At 40.2% G+C, this 22,879-nt stretch overlaps 1 protein-coding gene across 6 annotated transcripts in view; it reads left to right on the plus strand.

Annotated features, from left to right (window-relative positions):
* The window catches only part of ELMO1 (engulfment and cell motility 1), a 306,304-nt gene that overhangs the window by 65,019 nt on the left and 218,406 nt on the right, over positions 1-22,879 (plus strand). For all 6 annotated transcript variants that reach the window (XM_040060448.2, XM_040060440.2, XM_040060465.2 and 3 more), the window contains 2 exons: positions 12,873-12,923; positions 22,074-22,243. In XM_040060448.2, the coding sequence (XP_039916382.1) occupies positions 12,873-12,923; positions 22,074-22,243 (221 nt within the window). The remainder of the gene's footprint in view (positions 1-12,872; positions 12,924-22,073; positions 22,244-22,879) is intronic.

Consider the following 22,879-nt stretch of genomic DNA (forward strand, 5'->3'; position numbering starts at 1 on the left):
CGTGTAGCATGGCAATAGGTGATTCATCAAGTGATGCAATGATTTCAGCACAGAGTAATGAAAAGGCTATAGCTGTAATAAAAATGGAATGTCTAGTATAAATATATGGGACATGCTCGTCTGAATGGGACCAAGTAGAATATTCATTCCTAGCATTACTGGTAAAATTGCTGAAATTACAAAAAAAAGATTATTTTGGAAGAGTGTGTGTGTAGTACTGCAGCAGTACAATTTCTAAGCAATGGCAGAAGGACACTGCTTAAAACCTGCTGAAGTCCGCAGGCAAATTCCCTAATCTCAGTGGATTCTGAGCTAAAAAGACCTGGGTTTAACTGCTTAGATACAGATGGCTTTTGCTCACCTCGTTGTCATTTTAGTTTGGCTTGCTCTTAAGCGGAGGCATGTCTCTGTTCTTTTGCATTTTACAGTTCTTTAGGATTTGCTAATAGGACTGAGACATGAACTAAGTTTTCTCTTGCTGTAATTCATACCCACACCCAAGAAATAAAGGAAATTTAGGCATAGTTAAGCATTTGGAAAGACTAAATTTAGCAAGACAGCAAGAGCAGTTTCTCATAAGATAGTGCTGTGAGTTTTTTCTTCTCCTCCTCTCCTCCTCTCCTCCTCTCCTCCTCTCCTCCTCTCCTCCTCTCCTCCTCTCCTCCTCTCCTCCTCTCCTCCTCTCCTCCTCTCCTCCTCTCCTCCTCTCCTCCTCTCCTCCTCTCCTCCTCTCCTCCTCTCCTCCTCTCCTCCTCTCCTCCTCTCCTCCTCTCCTCCTCTCCTCCTCTCCTCCTCTCCTCCTCTCCTCCTCTCCTCCTCTCCTCCTCTCCTCCTCTCCTCCTCTCCTCCTCTCCTCCTCTCCTCCTCTCCTCCTCCTCCTCTCCTCCTCTCCTCCTCTCCTCCTCTCCTCCTCTCCTCCTCTCCTCCTCTCCTCCTCTCCTCCTCTCCTCCTCTCCTCCTCTCCTCCTCTCCTCCTCTCCTCCTCTCCTCCTCCTTTTTTATTTTTATCTTTTTTCCTTTGTTTTTTTCTTTTTTTCTTTTTTCTTTCTTTTTCCCTGAACTTTTTTTTTTTTTTTTTTTTTTTTTTTTTTTTGGATCTTCCCCTTTTTTGGCTTGTGTGTTGTTTTGGGGTTTTTTCCCTCTCCTTTCTTTTAAAGTTCCAGTTGACAGACACTTCAAAGGCCGCTACAAGGAAACCTGTTGAAGTAATTACTGACTTCTGTGCTTTGCCTCCACCGGGTTAAATAGTGAGATTGTTCTGCTAATTGCCCCCAATGGTGACACAATGTTTACCAATAAAGCAGACACAATTGAATTTGCCTGTTGGCATTTAAACTCTTGTGCAGTGAGTATTTCCAAGAAGCGGGGATTGAGGGGATACTTCAGCTTTTTGAAGGTCTTTGTCCTGATGCAATTGAAGAGCTATTTCAGGCTTTATCTCTACCTTTGGTGGAGAGGATTCTGCAGCTCTGGAGAAGAGAAATGTTTTCTGTTCCACATAAAAGAGAGTCTGATGGTTTTTGGCTGCCTTCAACTTGCAATAAGGATGGAAAATTATGATCTTCTAGGACATTTTGGATTGTACTGCAGAGAGGACTTTGAGTTTGTTTATTCCCTACTGGAAATATGCAGAGTGTCTGACTCTGAGTCACATAAATAAGAGAGAAGAGCTCTAAATGCCACTAGAATTACTCAGATGTCTGTGACTTTCATTAGATATTGTTCACTGTTTATAGCTGGTTGTTAGATAGTGGCTGTGAAGAGAGGCTTATATAGGCCTTCACCCCTTCCATGTACTTTCCCTCGTTTGTGTTCAGTAGGATGTTGTTGCTGTCTGAATTAAAACATGAAAATCACCAGGCATGAGTAAAAACACATGCACTTCAAGGAAGTCACAACACTTAGTTGTTAAAATATACATTGTTTTAATCTGACTTTTACTAATGGACACGAGCAGAGCTTTTTTGTGACAGTGACAGCTTCTCATAAAAAATATTTTTCACAGCTCTTTAGGGTGGATTGTGTGTTTGTATGTATGCAGGCAAAATTATCTATAGTTTATGTTTCTGCAGAAACTGCCTTCCAGGTAGAGATGCCTGTTAAAATATCACTATGTTTAAAGTTACCAGAAAGAAAAGCAATTAGTGAATTCTTGTATACAGTAGCAAGCAGCTTTGAAGTGAAAATGTCCCAAATGTTACATGGCTTACAACTGTAGTTTTGTTTTTGGTGACAAACAGCCCATCTGTGTTTTGGCTGTCATATACAGAACTCTATATCTTCTGTAGCTGGACCTATATTTCCCAATTATACCACGCATAAATAAAAACAACACCCAAGTAGTTCTGTCTCTTAACTTATTTATGTTTTGGCTGTATTATTTGGAAAAATGCCTCTACAGAAGTATCAAGAAAGAACTCCTTCAGACAGTTTAAGTGAGGTCTTAAAGAATTTTGATTCAGCCAGGGTTCCTACTAGAGATAGGCTTATCATAGCAGATCCAGTTTTGGCTGCTGCCTCTGGAGTTGTGGTTTCTGGGGCTAAATCTGTGCCCCTGAAACTGCAGTGGAAATTATTAATTATGTCTTTAAGCCTTTTTTTTCTAAAAATGAGAGATATAAAACAAGAGGGTATGGGGACAAGAAAACCAAGAAGACATAGTGCCTGAGCCAAAATCTGTCTGGTGTTCTGTTCTCAAAGTGTTTGATTTTTAATTATGTTAATAGGTGTGTGGGTTTTTTAAGGCTTTGCTTATCATGAAGGAGCATTTCTCTGGTAGGTCAAATGTCTAAAAACCTGACTTTTGAGTCAGGATCTTATCATGCTAGAATACTACAAGATAAGAATAAATAAGTCACCTTTGCTTCAGTCTATCCAGTCTGTATCTGAATTAGATGCTTGTGCACATCAGGTGCAATGACTCAGGAACACTATAGCCTGGGGGAGCTTAGGTTTAGAAAAGAAGATGCTATATGAAGAGTAGAAAATGGCTGTATAATTCTGTGTGCTATGTGTGTTCCCTGGCTGATTGTTGTTAGCTGTGTTCCTCCGCTGGCAGTACGAGTAATGCAGGGACAGACATTAGATTGGCTGATGCTGCACCTTGGTGGGGATGGCTGGTCCCTTGTTGCTGCTCAACCTTGGCCTTGCAGACCGTGGCCACCTCTAGATCCATTTGTGGATCCTCTATTTGCCTGGGGAAGGATGATATTCAAGCTGGTTTCACTGCTGGAGGCAGAATGTGGTCGCTCTTAACCCTCCACCTGAGCAACTCTCAGAAATGAAGGGTTGGCTGCTGGTGCTGAGGGATTTGTGAGCCAGCACTGAGCACACAGTGGTGACAACGGTGACATTTTTTTATCTTTTAAATATAAGGACATTTCATTCATCTGCATATTGAATGCAACCCATTTTTATGGTCATTTTTTTTTTTTTTTTTTTAATTTGGATTTTTTTACATCAGTGCATCAGAAGATTTCCCATGCGTTTTCCCCCCTACTTTCTTATCTTCCACATTTCCCTTTTATTCTTATTTTTGGAAGTGGAGGGGAGCAGACAATGAGTTTACTCCATTAGTTTTATGAAACTTCTAATTCTGTTTTGCAAGAAGAACTCCCCAACCTTCCTTTTGTTGTAATTTTTCAAATCTGTGCTGTGTTTGAAGATGGGACATCTAAGCCCCATCATCTCAATGCTGAGAACTTGAGTAACGTCCCTGGTGCTTGTTCTTTTTGAAAGGTGATTTTGCTCGTGACCTATTTTTTTTGCTGAACACAACCTGTAATTTTATATTAATGTGAAATTCCACCATGTCTTTACAGGCTCCCTCTGTGGGAGTGTATGCAAATAATGGGACAAGAAATGAGCCATTTGTACGGTTGGGACTTTTTTGAGTTTTTACGTTTTTCATATTCATCTCTTTTCACTGATTAATTGAATTTAAGTGAGTAGTAATAAAACATTCTTAATAATGAACATTTCTAATTTATTGAAGGGCCTGGTGCTTCTTAAGCAGCTGAGAATGAAAAGTAGCACGAAGAATGGGAACTGGAGAAATGCATCAAGAAAGCTGTTCCATTTTCCATTTTGCATCACTCCTAATAATACGTTTATTAATAGATCTACATAAATGGTAGATTGTAGACTTGACCTGGATCAAACCATGCCCAGCTTTCCCTTTTCTCTGCCACTTATAAGACATGGTATTTCCCTCATATTCACAAATATGTGAGTGGCTGTGCTCCTGCCTGCTTGATGGATGCTGGTAACACTGCCCTGTAGACTCCAGTAAAATCTTAGAGAACACTAGTATGTTTTTCAAGTGAACAGAACTAGAACTTCAGTATCCATATACTAAATCACTCTCAGTCTTCCTTCATCCAGGCTGATTTCAAGAACAGTGGTAATGGTTATCCTTCTTTTAGTTCTCTTAGGACTCTTTTTGTAGAACTTTTGGCCTATACTAAATTTTCCAAAGAAAATAATTATGTCCTGTCCACCTGTTATACCTTCTGTCCCCAACACAAGCAGCTTAATTCTTCTGCTTGCTTCCTATTAAAATATTAGTTATGATGATCTTCTGTTTAGTTCCTTAATTCCGTATCATAGCTGATGAGATGGATCAGGTGGGATGCTTTTTTAAAAATCTGTATATTTTCCTGAATTAAGTTTGTAATTTTGCCTCACAATTAATCACTGGAGAGGAAAGGCTCTGAAAAGGGTCAGCTTTTGGTTAGAGCAATTGAAGATGGGTATGGCATACCAGGGGCACAGTACAACTGTTTGGGTTCAGCTGATGGCAAACAGTTGTGTGTAATATTTGGCTGACAGAAAAATACTCTTTGATTAATCTTTATACTTAAAGAGCAACCTATTTGAATGGGTAGTTTTCCAGAATGCAGTGAACAGACAGAACAGGACACCACTGAAAGAGGATGGTTCTGATTTCTTCTCCCCATCCCCAGAAGATCCTGCCACTTTTTTTCTTTTTTTTTTTTTCTAATTTTTGAAGGTGGTGGCAAGGAGGAAATAATTTTGTGCTGCTTTAATTCATTAAATTTGCTTAATAAAAAGGCTGCTTGATATGATGTGGGGATGAGGCAGGGCCCTTGAATCATGTCTAGGAATAGTCTGTAGACAAGAAAGAAGTAAAGGAGAGGTAGGAAGAAGAATGGCACTTTTCCTTTTTTAGCAGCTGGGAGCTGTCCCTTAGTTGTTTCTGGAACTAGCTTAAACTGACATAGAACAAATTTTTGTCAAGCTCCAACTGTAGTCAAAAATAGGAAAGGGATGTTTTACCTACAGTCCTTCTGTGGGTGAGAGGAAGGGCACAGGAAGGGTGTAGGAGTGGAATGTATGTCCTAGAGAAGCACAAACACCTGCAGACTTTCCCTTAAACAAGTCTCAGTGCTTTGGTTCCAAATGTGGTGCTTTCAAATTGACCTGACCCACTTTTCCTGCTTATACTGTACTACTTATTCCTGTCTTCTACTGTCTTGCAAACGAGGCAAACTCCAAAATGATGAAATTTTCATCTGGTTTAGTTCCCTTGTTGGCCGATACAACTTATTCCACATATAACAGTAGTAGGAATGAGCAAGATGTTGAAGAGCAAGATGTTGAAAACAAGACTCTGTGGTAGCAAACAGTGCAATTGTGCGTTGATTTGGCAAAAGTGAGCTACACTGAGCCACAGTCTCAGCTTCAGTATTCAGCTATTCTCTAAGCATCTGCTGTAGGATCTGTTACTCCTGTGGTGACCCTCAGTGGTGCTATGAGTGAGCGTGGTGGATAACCTGTGCTGAAGAGCTGACTTTAATTTGATAATCCTTTACATGGGTTTGGTGGGGTTTTGTTTGGGGTTTTTTTATGTCCATGCTCCACATATCTTACTAAAAATAGTACGAGCACAGCTAAGTCAGACATTTCCTGATTATTTTTCAGGGTGCAGCTCTTCTGTTGAAACTTATCAGAGGATGATAGGGCTGCTTGTCATCGGCCCACCCCTTCCGTGTTGCTGGTACAACTGTGCTGTGTGTCTTGTGTGTGGTTGCTTGAATTGGGGAACTGATCCAGCTTAAAAATACCTTGTGTGTAACTTCTTTTAATGTGTCAGGAGGATGTCTGCTGCTCTGCAGAACAAGTGGTGCCTGGTAATGCTGTTCTTGTAGATCACTCCACTTGCAGATGGGTAAATCATGCAAAGTTTGGTCTTTTTCTTAGGATGTGGTTTAAGTGGCAGTCAGGTTGGTATTTCTGTGGGCTGCTGGAGAAACGTAGTTGTATGTTCTTTTTCTACTCTGTTTCTTCTTTCTCTTTGCGTCACTAACGTCCTAGTGACTGCTGCTGGATGGTGAGTTTGTTCAAGTCACGGATCTGACAAAAGAAAACTCTGGACTCTGGAATACGTTTTATTTTCCTCCTTTTTTAGGAATGAAGAGGAGAGGAGGTGTGAACTTTTTAAGGTCAGGTGGTTGACTGTGCTACTGCGTGGTGGTAGATCCGACGTAAGGGAAGTGTTGGGGGCCCGTGCAGTGGAGGGATATGTGCAGAATTGTGTCTCTTGCAGATTGTAGAATTGCACTGGCTAATGTGCAGCTGCACCACTGGTCTAACTTGGTTTATTTACCATTTATTATTAGCTTTTGTAATCCTTGAATAGAGACAGATAAACAGCATGCAGAAAACATTCTCTTTTTAGAAAATTCAGACAAACTACTTATTTTTTTTACAAAAATGTTATAATCGAATTATAACATGAAAAACCAGAAGACATTGTCCCTTCCTTTCAAAAGATTCCCAGAAAATAAATTATGTTAGAAGATTAATTTCATCGGTATATCTTTTAAAACAGTACGGTTCTGTCATGCCAAGTAGTACAATGTTAGTAATTGCCTGTATCACTTACCTTACATCTTATTAAATATTTTGGTGACTAAAAATAAACTTAAGAAATTCCCTACCAAGTCAGCCAAACGAAATCTCACCTCATAGTCTGTCTACAGCTCTAGCAGTAGCAGATGCTGTTCAGGGTGGTGATCTGATGATGGCTTTCAGTCTCTTTATGCTTTCTCAGTATTCCTATTTGTTGTACAACACTACTAGGTGTTGGAGGCTACACCTAGACTTAGTCTATTAATTGTCCTACATAAAGGCTGTGCCACTCTTTCATCTCTCATTGAACCTGCTGGTATGTCATGCTTTCATAACCTCTGACAGCCAGCTTGAAGAGTTTACTGCCTTCTGAATGAAGAGGTGTATTCTCTATCTGCTTTAAAATTACCCCCTTTTTATTCAAGGGCCCCCTGTGTTCTCATACTGCAGGGTTTCATAAAAACAGTTCTTCATTCTGGTCATCCAGTACATTCTTTCCTGTGTCCTTGGTCCCTCCAAACTGAGGAGACCCTCCCTTTTGAGGCAACTGCTGAAGCCCATTGGACAGCTGCCTTTCTTTGCATTTCCTCAGAAACTACTGTGCCTTTCCTAAGATGTGAAGATCAAAACTACACTCGGTGCCCTGTATGTGGGTACGTGAAGTTCCTGTGTTGTGGCAAAGTGATGCCCTCTGTCTTGTTCCTGGTGCCACCTCTGATGACACCCAGTGTTTACTGGATCCTGTAGCACACTGAATCCATGCTTTAAGGGAGATCTGCCAGCAAGAACTTCGCTTCTCTTTCCTGAGCTGTTAACTTAGTAATGAACTCTATAAATTTAATATTTTGTGTCATTTTGTCCTTATTTACAACTTGCACAAGCTCAACCTTATGGAAATGTAACCGAGTCATAAACTTAAAGTGTATTTCACAGCTCTAATTTTCTGTTATTGTGTCCATTTGGAGGAAGGTGCAACAAAATAACAGCAGTATGGAAATAGGGATGAATCTATTACTAAAGGTAATAGACACAAGAAGAATTTTAGATTTCTTGGCTGTTACTGTCTAAGATAGTTAGAGAGTTCTGAAGAAAGCTGTTTGGTCCGGGTTAAAAAAATAGGCTTAGTGAGCTATAACCATGGGAACCAGTGTTTCTAGGTCTTCCTCAAATATGTTAAGAAAACATTCCATTTCAAACAATTAAAGTGAGCTGAATCTTGAGGCATTTTGCTGGGTATAAAAGATCATTAAAATGATAAGACAAACGCATGGCAAAATTACCTAATTTACCTGATAAATTTGCTGTCACTGCAGCAAAGCTCTGAATAAACAGCTTCACTACTCCGATAGGATTTTTTTAAAAGTGGATTTGCTTACCTTCAGCCCTCTGCGTGGTTTGGTGGACTCTGCTAATGCTTGAGGCCTGCAAGTCTCCTGCATATGTTTTAGGCAAAATATGGCACAGAAAAGCAGAGCTTTGAGACTAAGCAGAATCTACTGGCAGATAGTCAGAAAAAATGTAGAATTGTTTAGGTTGGAAAAGACCTTCTAAGATAATCAAGTCCAACCTAGCACTGCCAAGTCCACCACTAAACTGTGTCCCCAAGTGCCGCATCTTTTAAATGCTTCCAGGGATAGTGACTCAACCAGTTTTCCTGGGCAGCCTGTTCCAGTGCTTGGCAACTCTTTCTGTGAAGAATTTTTTCCTACTATCCAATCTAAAACACCCCTGGTGCAACCTGAGGCCATTTCCTCTCATCCTGTTGATTGTTACTCAGAAGGGACTGACCTGCACCTTGCTGAGCTCTGGGAACCACCACTGGTGACCAGCTGCTAACTAAAACCAGCTGGCTGTATCTCCACTCATCATCACCCTTTGGGGGTGGCAATCAAGCCAGTTTCATACCCAGCAAGTGATGGACCTCTCCAAGCCGTGAGCAGCCAGTTTCTCCAGGAGAATGCTGTGGGAGACAGAGTCAAAGGCCTTACCAAAGTCCTGGTGAACAACATCCAGGGCCCTTCCCTCATCCACTGAGCAGATCACTTTTGCATAGGAGGTCAGGATAGTCAAGCAGGACTTGCCTTTCATAAACCCCTTCTGGCTGTGCCTGATCATCTGGTTGTCCTGTATGTGCCTCATGATGTCACTCAAGGTGATCTGTTCTGTGGCCTTTCCTGGCACTGAGGTCAGACTGACAGCCCTGTAGCTCTCCAGATTAAGTTCTAGTTGAGCTTTGGCCTTTCTAGTTTTCTCCCTGCATAACCTCACAGCACCCCAGCAGCCCTCCTGAGTGTGCTGCCCATTCTTCCAAAGGTCATAATCTGTCTTCTTTTTCTTTAGTTCCTGCCAAAGGTTTGTGCTCAGCCAGGCTGGTGTTTCCCACTGCTTGTCTTGCATTGGCCTGCTTCTGTGCTTTTAAGATTTCCTTCATGCAGCATGTCCAGCCTTCCTGGGCTCCTTTGACCCTCAGGACTGCCTCCCAATGGCTTCTGTCAACCGGGCTCCTAAACAGGCAGAAATCTCCCCTCCAGAATTTCAGGATAGCAGTTCTGCTGAGCCCCCCCCCCCTTACTTCTCTGAGAATGGAAAATTCTCTGACATACAGGGCTACCCCACTGCCTCTCCTTCCTTGCTTCTCCTGCCTTCTGGGCATTTATGGTCATTTAGGTTCATTGCTCCAGCTGGTGGAGTTAGAAGGCGGAGGGTCCTAGAATCTGAATGCAAGATGAATTTTGCAAATATCCACTACTTTCTGTTGTGTTATGTTCTTTGTGCGTCTTCATGAAAGTACTTAGTCTGATTGAAATCTCATCTTGGAAATATTACCTAGTCCATTAGAAAAAAATCATCTTGTGATAGAATATATCTTGCTAGATAAAATATTGCAGAGGGAGCTTATTTGTATTCTTGATAAAACTGCTGTCTTTGTCCTGGATAACATTCATAACAGATCTGTTTTCCTGTTATAGAGTTTTTTAGGGCCATTTTGGATAATACCATTTCACTAGTTCTTTTTGTGTTCAGGATTAAGCTTTTCTAATGCAGATCAACACCATGAACAATACCAACTTCATGTACACTTGAGAAACAGGTCAGGAATATCTCGGAAGAGGTTTTCTGGTTTGTTTGTTCTTGCCCTGTTCTTGTCTTTTTTTATTTGTTTACCATGAGTGGGGGTGGTTTCTGTCCTGAATAGCATTGATGCCTGTAAGTGTGACTGCCAAAGCTGGGCTGCTGTTACAACATTCTGTTATCCTGGGAAAGAAATCGACATGATGCTATCCTTAATACTAAGAGGATTAACTGTGTGTAAATGTTGCAATTAAAATTAACTGGCATGCTGACTACTGCATCACACCATTAATGTAGGAAAGCCTCTTGGCATAACTGTACTCTTACATGCTGTTTCCTGGTATGAGATTAAGCCAATATTTAGAATGGATAACAAAATTGTATTTTTTTATTGGGCAACTGCTAACCTTTTTCAAATTTTGGCTATCTTGCTGTGCTAGAGACTTTATGCTTTGAATGCTTTCAGAGATAAGGCGTGGGCAGTTTTCCTTAAGCCTTTTTCTAAAAGAAGATGAGCTCTCTCTCTGTTGTGATACAATGATTTAATGTACAGTATGAGGCAGATGTAGACACCTTGCTCTCAGCCAGACATGAGGAAAGGTCCATGGGTTTGTGTGTTGTGGGTTCTGACAAGCATTACACCTTTGAGTCTGAAAGCTTTGGTGTTTTAGATTCATCTTCATGATTAAACAGAAAGACTACGAAGAAAGTGTCCAGTGATGCATTTAATTACTTTGTGTGTTCCTCTGTGTTTCCTCTGTTCCTTCTCAAACCTCAGGAGATCACTATGCTCCTGCTATGCCCAGTACCTCTTGTTTGCAGTGGACTAAGAGTGTTTGCAGAGTTGCTTATTGTGGCCCAGATGAAGTGGCTTAACTTGTCGCAAACGAACTGCAGACCACAAACTTATTTGTACATCTGATTTGGTAGTTCATGTTAATTGCAGCAGGAAACATGAGAAACTTTAACCCTAAATTTTTGCTGCTTAAAAAAATAAGCCTCTGTGTGTGCTCTTATTTATGTTTAAGAACAGTCTACTTCTAAGCGCCAATGTTTTTATGAAGATGTCAGTGAACTTTAACTTCTGAATATGATTAGTGCAGTTCAAGTTGTTTAAATCATGTTGATTTCCTGGGTTGCATGCTGGGATTTGCTGCCTTCCAAGTAAAGCTTATGAAACCTTTGTGTACGTGTACATGCAAACACTCTGGCCTAATGCAGTTGAGGTCCAGTAGCTTAGTCTAAGCTGCTGGAGGAGGTAGATTTAGCCTGTGTTAATTGTCTGTCCCAAAGCAATTACTTTTACTCAGCTTCACAAATCCAGGAGGTGGTAACAGTTTTAGCAACCACAACTGTTTGTGAAGTGAATTTGTTTCAGCGCTGATTGAGATTAAACCACACAAATGCACTACGGCCCCTTCACACAGATTCCTTAGACATGATGAAATGTAGCTGGGTCTGGTGCTGTTTCACTACAAGTGGAGAAAGTCTGGTGCTTTGTTAGTGCTGTGGGAAGTCACCCTGTATTTAGCTGCTCACCCTTCTTTGCCCCTCTTTTGAATATAGCCTGGCTGGCCTCCCTGAGGCTGTTCTAGCAGGAGGAGACTGCTGAGGGCTGAGAAGAGTTGCTGCAAATGTAGGCAAAGAAGCTGTAAGAAAGCTTCTCTCTTGTACCCCCTGTGTTGTCTGGCACTTCATTTATTTCAGTTAGAGTGAAGAAGTCTTTGTGGGTGGAGAGTGATCTTTGAGGTAGCTAGAACCAATCCCACAGAAGACTTGGATACCAAGAATGAGAAAATGTACTGGAGTTTTTTTAGTGGGACTGCTTGACCTGGTTTCAGGCAAGATTTATCTGGTTTGTATCATTTTGGATTTGAGATGTATCAGAATGTGAGCAAGAAGGGTAAAATAAATTTGGGAAAAACTGCCTGAGGAGAAATACACCTTCGTATTTTTTCTTGGCTAAACACCAGTCTGCAGGACGGCTGCAATGTGGTCTTCAGTACAAAATTAGCTCTTCTCTCTCAAACTGTTAGGGATTCCTCCAATTCCTCTGACAGATTAGGGTGTCGGCTCATGAACAAGCTACCGAACCAAGACTGGCATTGTGACTGTGCATTGTGCTGCACACAGTCAGTACCTGTCAGTGTGTTCATTGCTGTAGGTACCTTATTCTCCTACCCTGTGATGAACAGGAAGTAGTTGTTGAAAGAGGGGAAGCTCCCCTACACATACCACAGGGGGAGACGGTGCACACGGGCTTTGTCCACAAAGTTGTATGGATGCTGTAAGTGTACACCATGGCTTCTGCCACGGCTATGCGAGCTTAACCAAAATAAAACGTTTAATGCTCTCTCCTTCTGCCAGCTGGGCAAGGAGGAGGACTTACAGTATGTTTGAACTTTACTCTGCTAGCAGTGATGCTTTTTTTTGCTTTGAGAGAGAATGCAAAGTTGTGGTGGCAGAGCTCAGTGGGTAGGTTCCAGTGGTTTAAGTCAGCATGTTCTTGTTATAGAAAATGAAGAGCCAGTGGGATGAATTCTAAATCCTGCAGATGCTTAATGAAAGGTTTCAGCAAACTTACGAACTCCTCAAGTATGTACAATACCAGAGCCAGACACCATGGACAGTATATTTCAAAAAAATATTTAGAAGTTGCCAGTGGAAGCTAAACTTTGAAAAACATGAAGTCATTCTTGAAAGTGTTGAGGTTGGTTAAGTGTCATGTGAATTCAACCTATTTGCTGAAGCTAGTGTTATATGCCTCAGTGAGGAAAACATGCTAGCTTACATCTGAAAGGGGGAAGCTTTGCATGCAGACAGGTGAAAGCACTGTTGCAGATTTAGCATGACATTCTGCTCAATGCATGTTTCATCTTTTTATGCGAATGAGTCTTAAGTAAAACCTTTGGATTTTTCTCTTTCAGAATCGAAATGAAATAAAAAATGGAGCCATCCTTCGATTAACAACATCTCCGGTGAGTCAGTGTTCTTTTCTTCTCTTTCTTCAAAGTGAAAATTCAATTAATAAATCACTGTGAACTAGTGTGTGTACTTTTAAGCTTTATCTACAACGGATCTCACAATCTCCAGGAGCAGAAGTTATGAGTTATGGAGGCAGAAGCAATAACTGAGTGACATTTGGTGATAACCAAATGCCAATAGTTGGCACAGTTGGGTGGGCTTTTTGTGTCTCACTTCCACTGGGAACAGTTTTCACATACAAGATATCCCTGCTTCCCTGCTGACATTGCAACCTCACTCAAGTTGCTATTTTCCTGCCTCAGAACTCAAAACCAGGAAGCCAGGAGGAAGGTCAGGTATTTGAATCATGGACAGCTCTGCTGGGTGGCTCAGGTCAGAGCTTTCCTGATCTCTGGGTTTGTGTTGAATAAGTAGCTGACAACTAACTAGTAGTTGTGTAATGTTGAGATTTTATTGGGGTTTCTTTGTTGTTGTGGTTTTTTTTTTGGTTTTTTTCCCCCTGCACCATCTCTTGCCAGCTCCTAAAAAGCACGGCAGAGTTGCTGGTTGCTCTGTGATGGCTTGTTTTCCTGCTGAATTGAGCAGTACTGCTGCCACATGCTGAAAGCCATTATTAGTCCTGGAAGATGTATGTCTAAGGCAGCAGCAATCCCGTTTCCTTGCTGACAAATGTAGTTAGTGTGCCATTAAAATGGTTTACCTCTTCATGATGGTGTTCTAGCCTCTGCAGATTCGAAGCATTCTTACAGACAAACTTTTCGCAACAGAAAACACTTTTCAGCAGCCAACTGGGCAAAGACAAGAGTTTTCTTCGTCATATTTTTCAATGTTCATTATATTCAAAACTTTATAGACCAAAAAAAGCAACCAACCAAACAAAAAAAAAAATAGCAGTTTAAGACCGTGGCTCTGTCAGGGTCTGTGTGATTCCAGAGTCTCTTGGCATATATCACCAAAAGAGCCTTGTGAATGGGAAAACCACTTCTGGTGGAGTAAACCCCATTTGATGGAAATTCTTCAGAAACAGACAGCCCCAGCAGCAGCTCCTTCTAACCTTTGGGACTCCTTAAGAATATATCCACTCCAGTCCTGGCCAGACTGGGATCTCTTGAAATCAAAACAGGATCTGTGGTTCATCAAGAACCCACACAGTCCAAATGCACTGTATCATGTTTTGGTGTAACCACAACATGGAATAACCACGTAAGACAACTCATGGAATTCTCCCATCTCAAAATCCACGACCAGTTGCACCATGTAACCCCATTGAAGAGAGGCTATGCTGTGTCTGATCTGTGGAGATGGCTGGCTGGCTTTTTGATCATTTGTGCAATTGGAAATAGGGCCTACAAACACAAAAGACAAACCTTGGATGTACAACACTTTCTGCCACTAACTGGTCAAGAAGGTGGGGCTTTGCATAGGACTATCATCTGCTTATTCTGTTTCTTTGGGGATTTGCCTTGGAGCCAATTAATTGAGACAGGAGTCCTTAGGATATTGAGATTTTGCTTGTTACCTAACAAATTATGGACCTCTCTGACTCTGGCCTGCAATTATGAGTGACTCAACCATCCTGTTTTAAGATAGAAGGCTGGTCTACTCTCCATTCTCTAGTAGTGATATTTATGCCTGAACCAGTGCTTATTTTCCTACTTCCTGATGTTTAAAAATTTTGTGTTAACTATTCCTAGAATCAGAGAGGTATCTCGGAAGGAGGAAAGGATTGGTTTTTGTCAGATTAGCAAATATTTGTATTTTTTAAATAGGTAAAAATTGAAGGTTCTGCGTGTCTTCACCCTACATTAGTCTCTTTGCTTTTTAAGGTACTGTCAAAGTGATTGTCAAAGCAGTACCTAAAATAGATAAAGTCCTCCAAGCTGAGGTTCTTAAACTGGGGACCCACACAATGGTTGTCGTTTACCCTGAAAAGCTAACAGGCAATCTGTTTCCATATTTTCCTCTGAAATTCTCTGTGAGAGCAACAGTAGTTGGAAGAGATAATGTGAAGAACAGGCTGCATGATACACTCCTACAAAATGGGAAAGATGCTTTCCTAGCTGTTAGTGCTGGGTGAGAAATGTTTTTCTCATCATGTGAAAACATTAAGATTCTGAATTCCCCCCACCCCCTCTGTTTTTTCTACTCTACAACAGGATAAAGCTGAAACTATCATTCCTCTTGCCCCAAAAAACCAAAATGGTACCAAAAAAAAAAAAAAAAGTTTATGAAAAGGTAGAGGAGTTAGGAAAGGAGAGAAAGATTGAGAGAAATGAAGAGATGGATTATGGATTTTCTGGGATGTGTCCCTGTAGTTTCAGAGATGCCTGAGCTGCCTACTTCCTGGTTGTCGTGGGTTGCGGGGGGCGCGGGCAGAAATTGTCCTGAATATTATGAGTCTTTTGAGGAAACTTTTTGCCTTGAAGAGTTGAGAGGAGTTGTGTTGACCAGTTCTGAAGGCTGCATGAACTTAAAATGCTTTTCTAGTCCTCAATTTTTATGCAGCTTGTAATCGTGACAGCCAGTAGTCTGGCTGTACCCTTTAGGGTTGCATGGCCCAAGTAATACAAAATTGGGTGAGAAGGATGACATAAAATCTTTTTGAGTTTTGTTGTTATTAACCTCAAATTATTTATTGCTCATGTACCCAGAGTAGGTACTATTAAAGAGAGAGAGGAAAGAAAGGTAGTTTTATCTAGAAGTAGCAAACCAGCATTTTTGGGCTGACTTTTTAAAAATGAGGATTTGAAATCTAACTCCATGAATATAATTGTTAAATACTTTCTCTTTTTTAATCTTGAATTTAGATTATTTTGTGTGCCTATACAGCAACCTGTATCTGAAAACCACTGTTAGTACTGCAAGGGCAGAACTGCAGTTATGGTGTGCTGCTAAATCCATTATAAATGCTTGCCTTGAGAGATTTACAATGTGCCTATTTTAAATTTCTTTGAGTTAAAAGTTTGCAAACGCCAGTCGTTAGGCCTGGTGGGAATTTGAAATGCTTCTTTGTTTCCATAGGTCTGTTTGCTAAGTTTGTGAGATTCTCTGAAAGACTGTTTTTTTCTAAACAATGCTATTTTTTTCCTCTATAAACCACTCACCACACAGACACTCTGTTTCCTAGGTAACTTGAGTGCAGATTGAATTTCTCCCATATTATCTTTGTTCTTATATCATCTTTCTTATTTATTTGAACCTCTCCTATCATCTTTCTTACCAATTCTTTGGGCTGTTGTGCGTTTTTGCAGTTTTCCGTGACCTGTTTTTCCCCTTTGTCCATTTGTGTTTCTGAAGGGACGCATGAAAACTTTCTTATGCAACATTTCTTTGTATTTGAACATGTGACAATTGAAATGCTGTATTGCTACTGTCTCCTTTGTGATAACCATATTCCAGTGCATGGTGGGTAGGTGTATAAATGAGCTGTAATTGCTCCTGAGTGTGAGGCTGATCTGAAAGGACTTTTGTGTCGGGCAATGCAGCAAGCAAAATCCAGCCTTTTTGTGTGTGAAGCTGCAGTATTCCTTCAATCATATCCTGCAAATCCTTTTTCAGATGACTAGTTATTTTAAAAAGATGCTAAAATACTGCGAAAATTACATTGAAGGAACTAGTGTAGTTTTTTTAATTTAATGGTTTTCAAACAGAACTGATTATTTGAGCACTTACTGTTTATTAAAAGCAGCTTCTTGGGCAGTTACAAAAAATACCTTGCTTATGAGGTATAATCCTTAAACCCTGGGTAAAGGGGATTTTCCTGATATGGTATCTGCGGGGCCTGATCATTTGCTTTTGTCATGTTCTTTTTTTGATCCCCAGGTCAGAGATCAGTTTACTTCTCAAACCTGTAACTTGTTTGTAGGCAGATGTATTAGCATGTGTACGATGAGCAATCATGTAAATAAACGTGTTCAGTAATAGTCACCGTAGTATTTTCTCTGAATGCTTCTACAGATATGAGGAACTTGTTCGTTTTATTTATATGTGATCTAAGCAGACAAGGAAGTATAAAGAGTTTTTTAACCTATTTCTGCTTATACATCTGAATCCTCTAAGTAAAATTTTGAGGATCTAGTTTATAATTTTTGATCTACAGTGGCTTGAACATGTATTTAAAATTCTGTAAATGCATAACTTTGCAGTTCTAGCCCGTGATTGTGATTATGTTTATCCTGTAATGGTGAATTAGTAGCCGAACGAACTTTATATCAGAAGCACTGACTATGGGGGTCCATTAGCCACTTTTGTATTTATCTGCATATGGTAGGTTTGAGAAGTGAAGTTTGGGTTTGTCTTTCTCTAGAGAAGGGTTTAATCTGATGTTTTCCGGTTTCAAAAGGCGCATTTTCAATAGTAAGTGGAAGAGATTGTTTCAAACGCAGATAGAAGAAAAAAATGCTTATAAAGCGTTGAGAAGTGGCTAACAATTGCATAAACTTATTTTAAGGCATATTTATGTAATGCATTTGGCTATGCATGTATAATGCTTTTGACATTGGTTTAGTGCAAAGACTAGAGGTAACCATTTCCCTGTTTCTGCCTCCTTAGTTGCCTGTAATGATTCCACAAGACCTCTCTGTGTATCACAGCTGTACAGGGCTTTACATGTAGAAACTGTGCTTTGGTGTTCATGCAAAAAAAGTTAACCATTAATGTATGTATTGATTAGATTAGATTAGATTTGCATTACCTGGCATCAGATCAGCCTTGGTGGGTCTGCTGGATGTGTTATATAATGCATCTACTCTCCCACTGCTCTCTGACATATATGCAGCTGTAGGTGAAGTGGCAATAACAATCCAGGAAAAGGCAGCACTATAGGCCACCATGGTATTCCAACACGGAATGATTTAAAGTAAACCACAGAAATGCAACTGTTTGGTAAGGACAAAGCTGTGTTACAGATGTTCTTTTTCTAGTAAAATTTTGACTAATGTGACTAAATCTATAGGGTGGATCACAGTACTCTTATTTGCTTTTTGTAAAGGATAAAGAAGACAACTGATTATAGCCAGCAATTTAAATCAATGTTCCAACTTCCATAGCATATTCATGTTTGAGAGTGGTTGGGTTTGAATCTGTGTCCTCCGTCTTTGTCCTTACACACTGTATTTTATATTCTGCACAGAAGCCCTGTGTATGCCTGGTTAGCAAGTTGCTTTCAAAGTTTGTGCAAAGTATCAGTGGCAAAGAAATGATAATTTGATCAGTAGAATCCCTAGTTAGTATGATCTTGGGATTCTTAACCTCCAAATGGCTATTTGAGTCTCTAAGAAAGTCCCGTCCTGGATTTAGGTCATTAGTTTTCTCTTTAAGCTGACAATCTCATCAAGTTGCTCCTTTTAAGCACTGCTACTCCCTAAGGGCAACCTTTCTGGATGTTCTTGGAGCAAGTAATTTAATACTAGACATGTGGCTTATGCCACTTGACCGCCTTTAGAAATGCTGGGACTTCAACAGCACACATTTTACAAGCTTCCCATCTTCCTTCCTTCCTTCCTTCCTTTCTAAAGAGGAGAGCAGTTAATTCTGCCTTTCATTTTCTTAAGCAACTATATTTCTGTTAATTTCCTCTAATGATTCTCAGTAGCGAAGGCTTATGTATTTATATTTACTCGTACCTGAATGATATTTCAGTAGGAATGCAGACATGGCCGCCAGCTCTGCTGTTGCTCTAATGAGCTGTGCTTTCTGTCCATCCACTGATGGCTTGCAAATCATTAAAATAGCTCCCTGGTAAGCACTTGGAGCATATTTCATCTGGCTTTCGTTTTTTAATGCAGTCATAAGTGAGCTGTACCTTGCATAAGCATGTATGAGTGGTATGGCAACAAGAATTAGAAGGCTTGTGAGAGCTGCATGGTGTTAACCAAGGCAATATTTTCACATGTCAGGCATTTGGGATGACAACAGACAATATGACTTTTGTCCGTGTTGCCAGTGAGACACGTGCCAGCTCTCTTGGTAAGACAAATATATGTTTAACCCTTTAAACAAAATTTCCTCTGCCATTTGTCTGTTCTTTTCTCATCTGAGAGTAGTAGGAGCAAGGTTTATTGGATGCAGTGTCTTGCAAAACTTGTTTAATGCAAGAAAACGACATCTGTGTGACAACTTTGCTGATGGAACATTGGCATAGTCAGATAAAGCCTATGATGTCAGTAAGCACCCTTTTGTGTGCTTAAAACATGGCTGAACCACTTTTGTAGTGTGGATTTCTGTGCTCTGCAGAGGGTTCCAAGCTGTCTCTGATTGGTGATAATATTTTGGTTTTAGTCTGGTGAATTTCAAAGCCCTCACTGACTTCAGAGGAAAGAGGATTAACATATCTCAGTTGTTAGGTTGGTCCTGCTCATGCTGGTGTTGCCAGTGTACATCCGTGGCCTGGTGTGCTTGGGTTTGTTAAGAGGGAGGGTTAGCTCTTCCCATGCTTGGTGTGGATACATGTGGAATGGAAGTCTGACTGGCCAGCAGCAGCCCTTCCCCAGCCCCAGGTGTTTCTGCTGGGGGCAGGACTCTCCCCTCAAGAGGAAGGGTGAACCTGACCATAAATAATCTGTTGTCAACATATATGAAGACAGAGCATTGTTTACACGGCAGTGTGTTGTGAAGAGGCTAGGAGGAGGATGTTCTCCTGGCTCTGCTCACATGTTTTTCTTGCTTGCTATTGTGATACACAGGCAATTACAGTCTCCATCTCTTTGACCACAGCTCTGCTGCCCAAGGTTTTCCCACTCAGACTTATTGGTAGAGCAGCTCAAGAGAGCTGCTTGGTCACTCTGAATCAGTCGTTTTGTTCACCTTTCCTATTTGTTCCATTTTCACTGAATCCAGGAGCTTTTAGAGGACTGGGTTTCCTTGGAAAGCTGGAAGAACTTCCAGTTCAGTAGAAATACCTTCCGTAGGCAGACAGTAGGAGTGGTAACTTTCGAGAACTATGGCAGGTTGGAGAAGCCCATGTGCACAGATTGAATAGGTTTAAGGTTAAATCTGAGCAATCATTTCCAGAGTTTGGGGACTGCAGCTGCCATGGCAGTATTGAAGTTTTTCCAGAGTGTTTCTTTCCTGAGGTGGGCAGGAATTCAGACATTGCATGTATTCAGCAAAACAGTAATGTTTTAAGGATATTTTGCATCTCTGAGTCTTCCTGGGTTGCTGTCGTGGGGAGTCTAGAGTTAGGAATGGCTCCATGAAGGATGTACTTTGGTAAGGTAGGAGTTGGCTGTTGAAATTCTGCTTCAGGTAATAATCATGTGAATTTTTGTAGCTGATTGTAGAAGAGTACTTTAGCAAAGCTTTTTTCACTCCTTCTCATGAAAGGAAAGGGCTGGGGGAAGTATTTGGTAGCTATCCTAGAAGTTGAAAGTAAGTGGTATGTATTTTTACTTCTTCCATGGGCTTCAGGAAATGATTTACCTTACCACCTGCTTAAGCTTGAGAGAATAGTATTTTAGTTTCCATTTGGACAGCCATTGCCATTACAGAGAAACTGTATAAACCATTGTTTCCCCATTACAACTCAAATCCTTTGATAAGAGTAGGTAACCTTCAGTGGCAGAAAGATCTTTTGGATGACAGGATTCTGCCTTTTTATAGGTAATGGAACTGCTATGGCTGCATCACCCGATACTTAAAGCATAAAAGAGCTAAAGATATTCCATTTCTTTGCAATACTATGTTAACCACAGCCACACTACCTAGAAGGTATTTCTTCCACATACACGCTCCTTACTGCATTTGTTCTGATCAAATGCTGACTGGAGACCATGCATTAACCACCACCGTCATAAATACAAGAAGTAATGAACCTTGCTGATATGGGAGGAGATTGGGACATTTAATTTATTCATGTTTTGAAACAGTCAAATTTATGTAGGTAGGCAGCTGTATCTGTAACAAGTCTGTACTGGTTATTTTTCTGGGCTCGTTGTTTAAATGTTCACTTGCACTAAAAATGACTGCTTTCTCAGAATCTTGATCTTCAGAGTTGACCATCTCTGTGAAAAGTACATTCATTACTTGAGCAGAAAAGGAATTGTCTGTCAGCAAAGCCCTTTCTTCTCTATTTCTTCTCCAGCTGAGTAAAAATAAGCATAATCTCAGAGAAAATAACTCTCAACAGAATTTACACTTAATTTGTTTCCCTAATGACACATAGCCTCTCATTCACCTTTCCTTGGGTGCAGGTAAGAAATGAATTTAGGAAACAGAATTTTGCAAATATCTCTATATGTAGGGAGGAGGATTATTTTTCTAAGAAAAGTATTGCCTAGCTAGCTATCAACTGTCGCTTTTGGGTATTCTGTTCAGGAAAGTCAAAGCATCAAATTGAAAACGTGAGATGTATTTTAAAGTATTTGTATAGCTAAAGAGAGAAGCAATTTAATATGCGTTATATTTCTTTAGCTTTTTATCATCAGTGTCCATTTTGAATTTCAGTAACTCATCCTGTGTTTGAAACATTAATGGCCAGAATAGCATAACATGAGGATATTGAATATGCAAAAAGATGTATGACAGATAATATCATAGTATTATGTGGGAAGTAATTATTCTACACTCCTTCTTAAGAGGGTATGTGAGTGTTTGAACTGACTGTGAACAAAAGAAGAGGGGGAGGAAGGATCAGAAGGTTTGAAGTTGGTCTCTTTTAATGTAATATGGTTAGGAGAGTATGTGGCCTTTGTTGTTAAAGGTGATGAGAAGTGTGTAACCTGAGTAAGCACATTGACAGGAAAAGAAGTGCCACTATTATTTTACTGAGATTGTCTGATGCAGTTTGTTTTCTTTTTATTTCTCCTTTATTGATGTGACACATAAGCTCTTCAAGCCAAAGGCTGTCTTTTGTAATGCTTACATTTTGCCTGAGTCAATGGGACATGCATCCATTGCTCAGCTAATGATTCTGCAAGAGTCCAAATAATTATAGGTAATAATGGAGTAATACACAAGTAATATACTTTTACAAAAGTAATTTTTATTTGAGCTACTTAATCTTTTCTGAGCATGGAAGTTAAATATCATTCATATTAAACATGGCCACTGTTCTTGCTTACATTGACAAATTACTCATGATTTTCATTGTAACAAAAGCTTTTTGTTTTGTTGCTTTTGTTCTGTGTGTTTTGTTTCTCTCATAGGCTCAAAATGCACAGCAGCTCCATGAGAGGATCCAGTCTTCTAGTATGGATGCAAAGTTGGAAGCACTGAAAGACTTAGCCAACTACTCACGGGATGTTACGTTTGCCCAAGAATTTATAAACCTGGATGGCATTTCCCTCCTAACGCAAATGGTTGAAAGTGGCACAGAGTAAGTATTCTGCTTAAACTCTGGTGTTTCTTCCATGTGGAGTGATTTCATGCTCTCTTTCTGAGTTGGGAAATTAAGTATCTCAAGTGGTCTAGGCTGCCAGGATAGTATATTAATTATCAATAAGATACTGTTGTTTTTTTTTAAAAAATTTCCCGTAACAATGGGCTGGTCAGGACTGGGGATGAGCAAAGTAGGAATTCAAAAGTACTACCTGTGCCATAAAGTTTGGGGAGACTGTGGTCCTTGTTCCTTTTCTATTCATTGGAATAGAGAGACATTGAAAGTATCTTTAAAGGCTGATATTTAAGTGATATCACCTAAAAACTATGCTTTAAATTTCATATTACTGAGATCATGTGTGGTAAAACCCAAATGTAAAAAAATGCTTTGTTTCCATTTTTTATTGTTTTGATTCTGAATGGGATTTTTCTAATACCAGTCAGGTTTTTTGACATGAGATTGAAAGCTGACCTCTAAAAATACACTCATTCTTTGCCAGAATGCCTTACCAAATTTCATTATTGGTGAAATTCAGGACCAAAGTCCTGAGAAAGTGTCCATTGGCTTAATGTGGAAAGTGCAGCAGAAAAATATCAACTGTCTCACTATTAAATTATGCTCTAACAGTAAGCA

Source organism: Hirundo rustica, chromosome 1 (assembly GCF_015227805.2).
Source record: "Hirundo rustica isolate bHirRus1 chromosome 1, bHirRus1.pri.v3, whole genome shotgun sequence".
In the NCBI taxonomy this organism is placed as follows: Eukaryota; Metazoa; Chordata; class Aves; order Passeriformes; family Hirundinidae; genus Hirundo; species Hirundo rustica.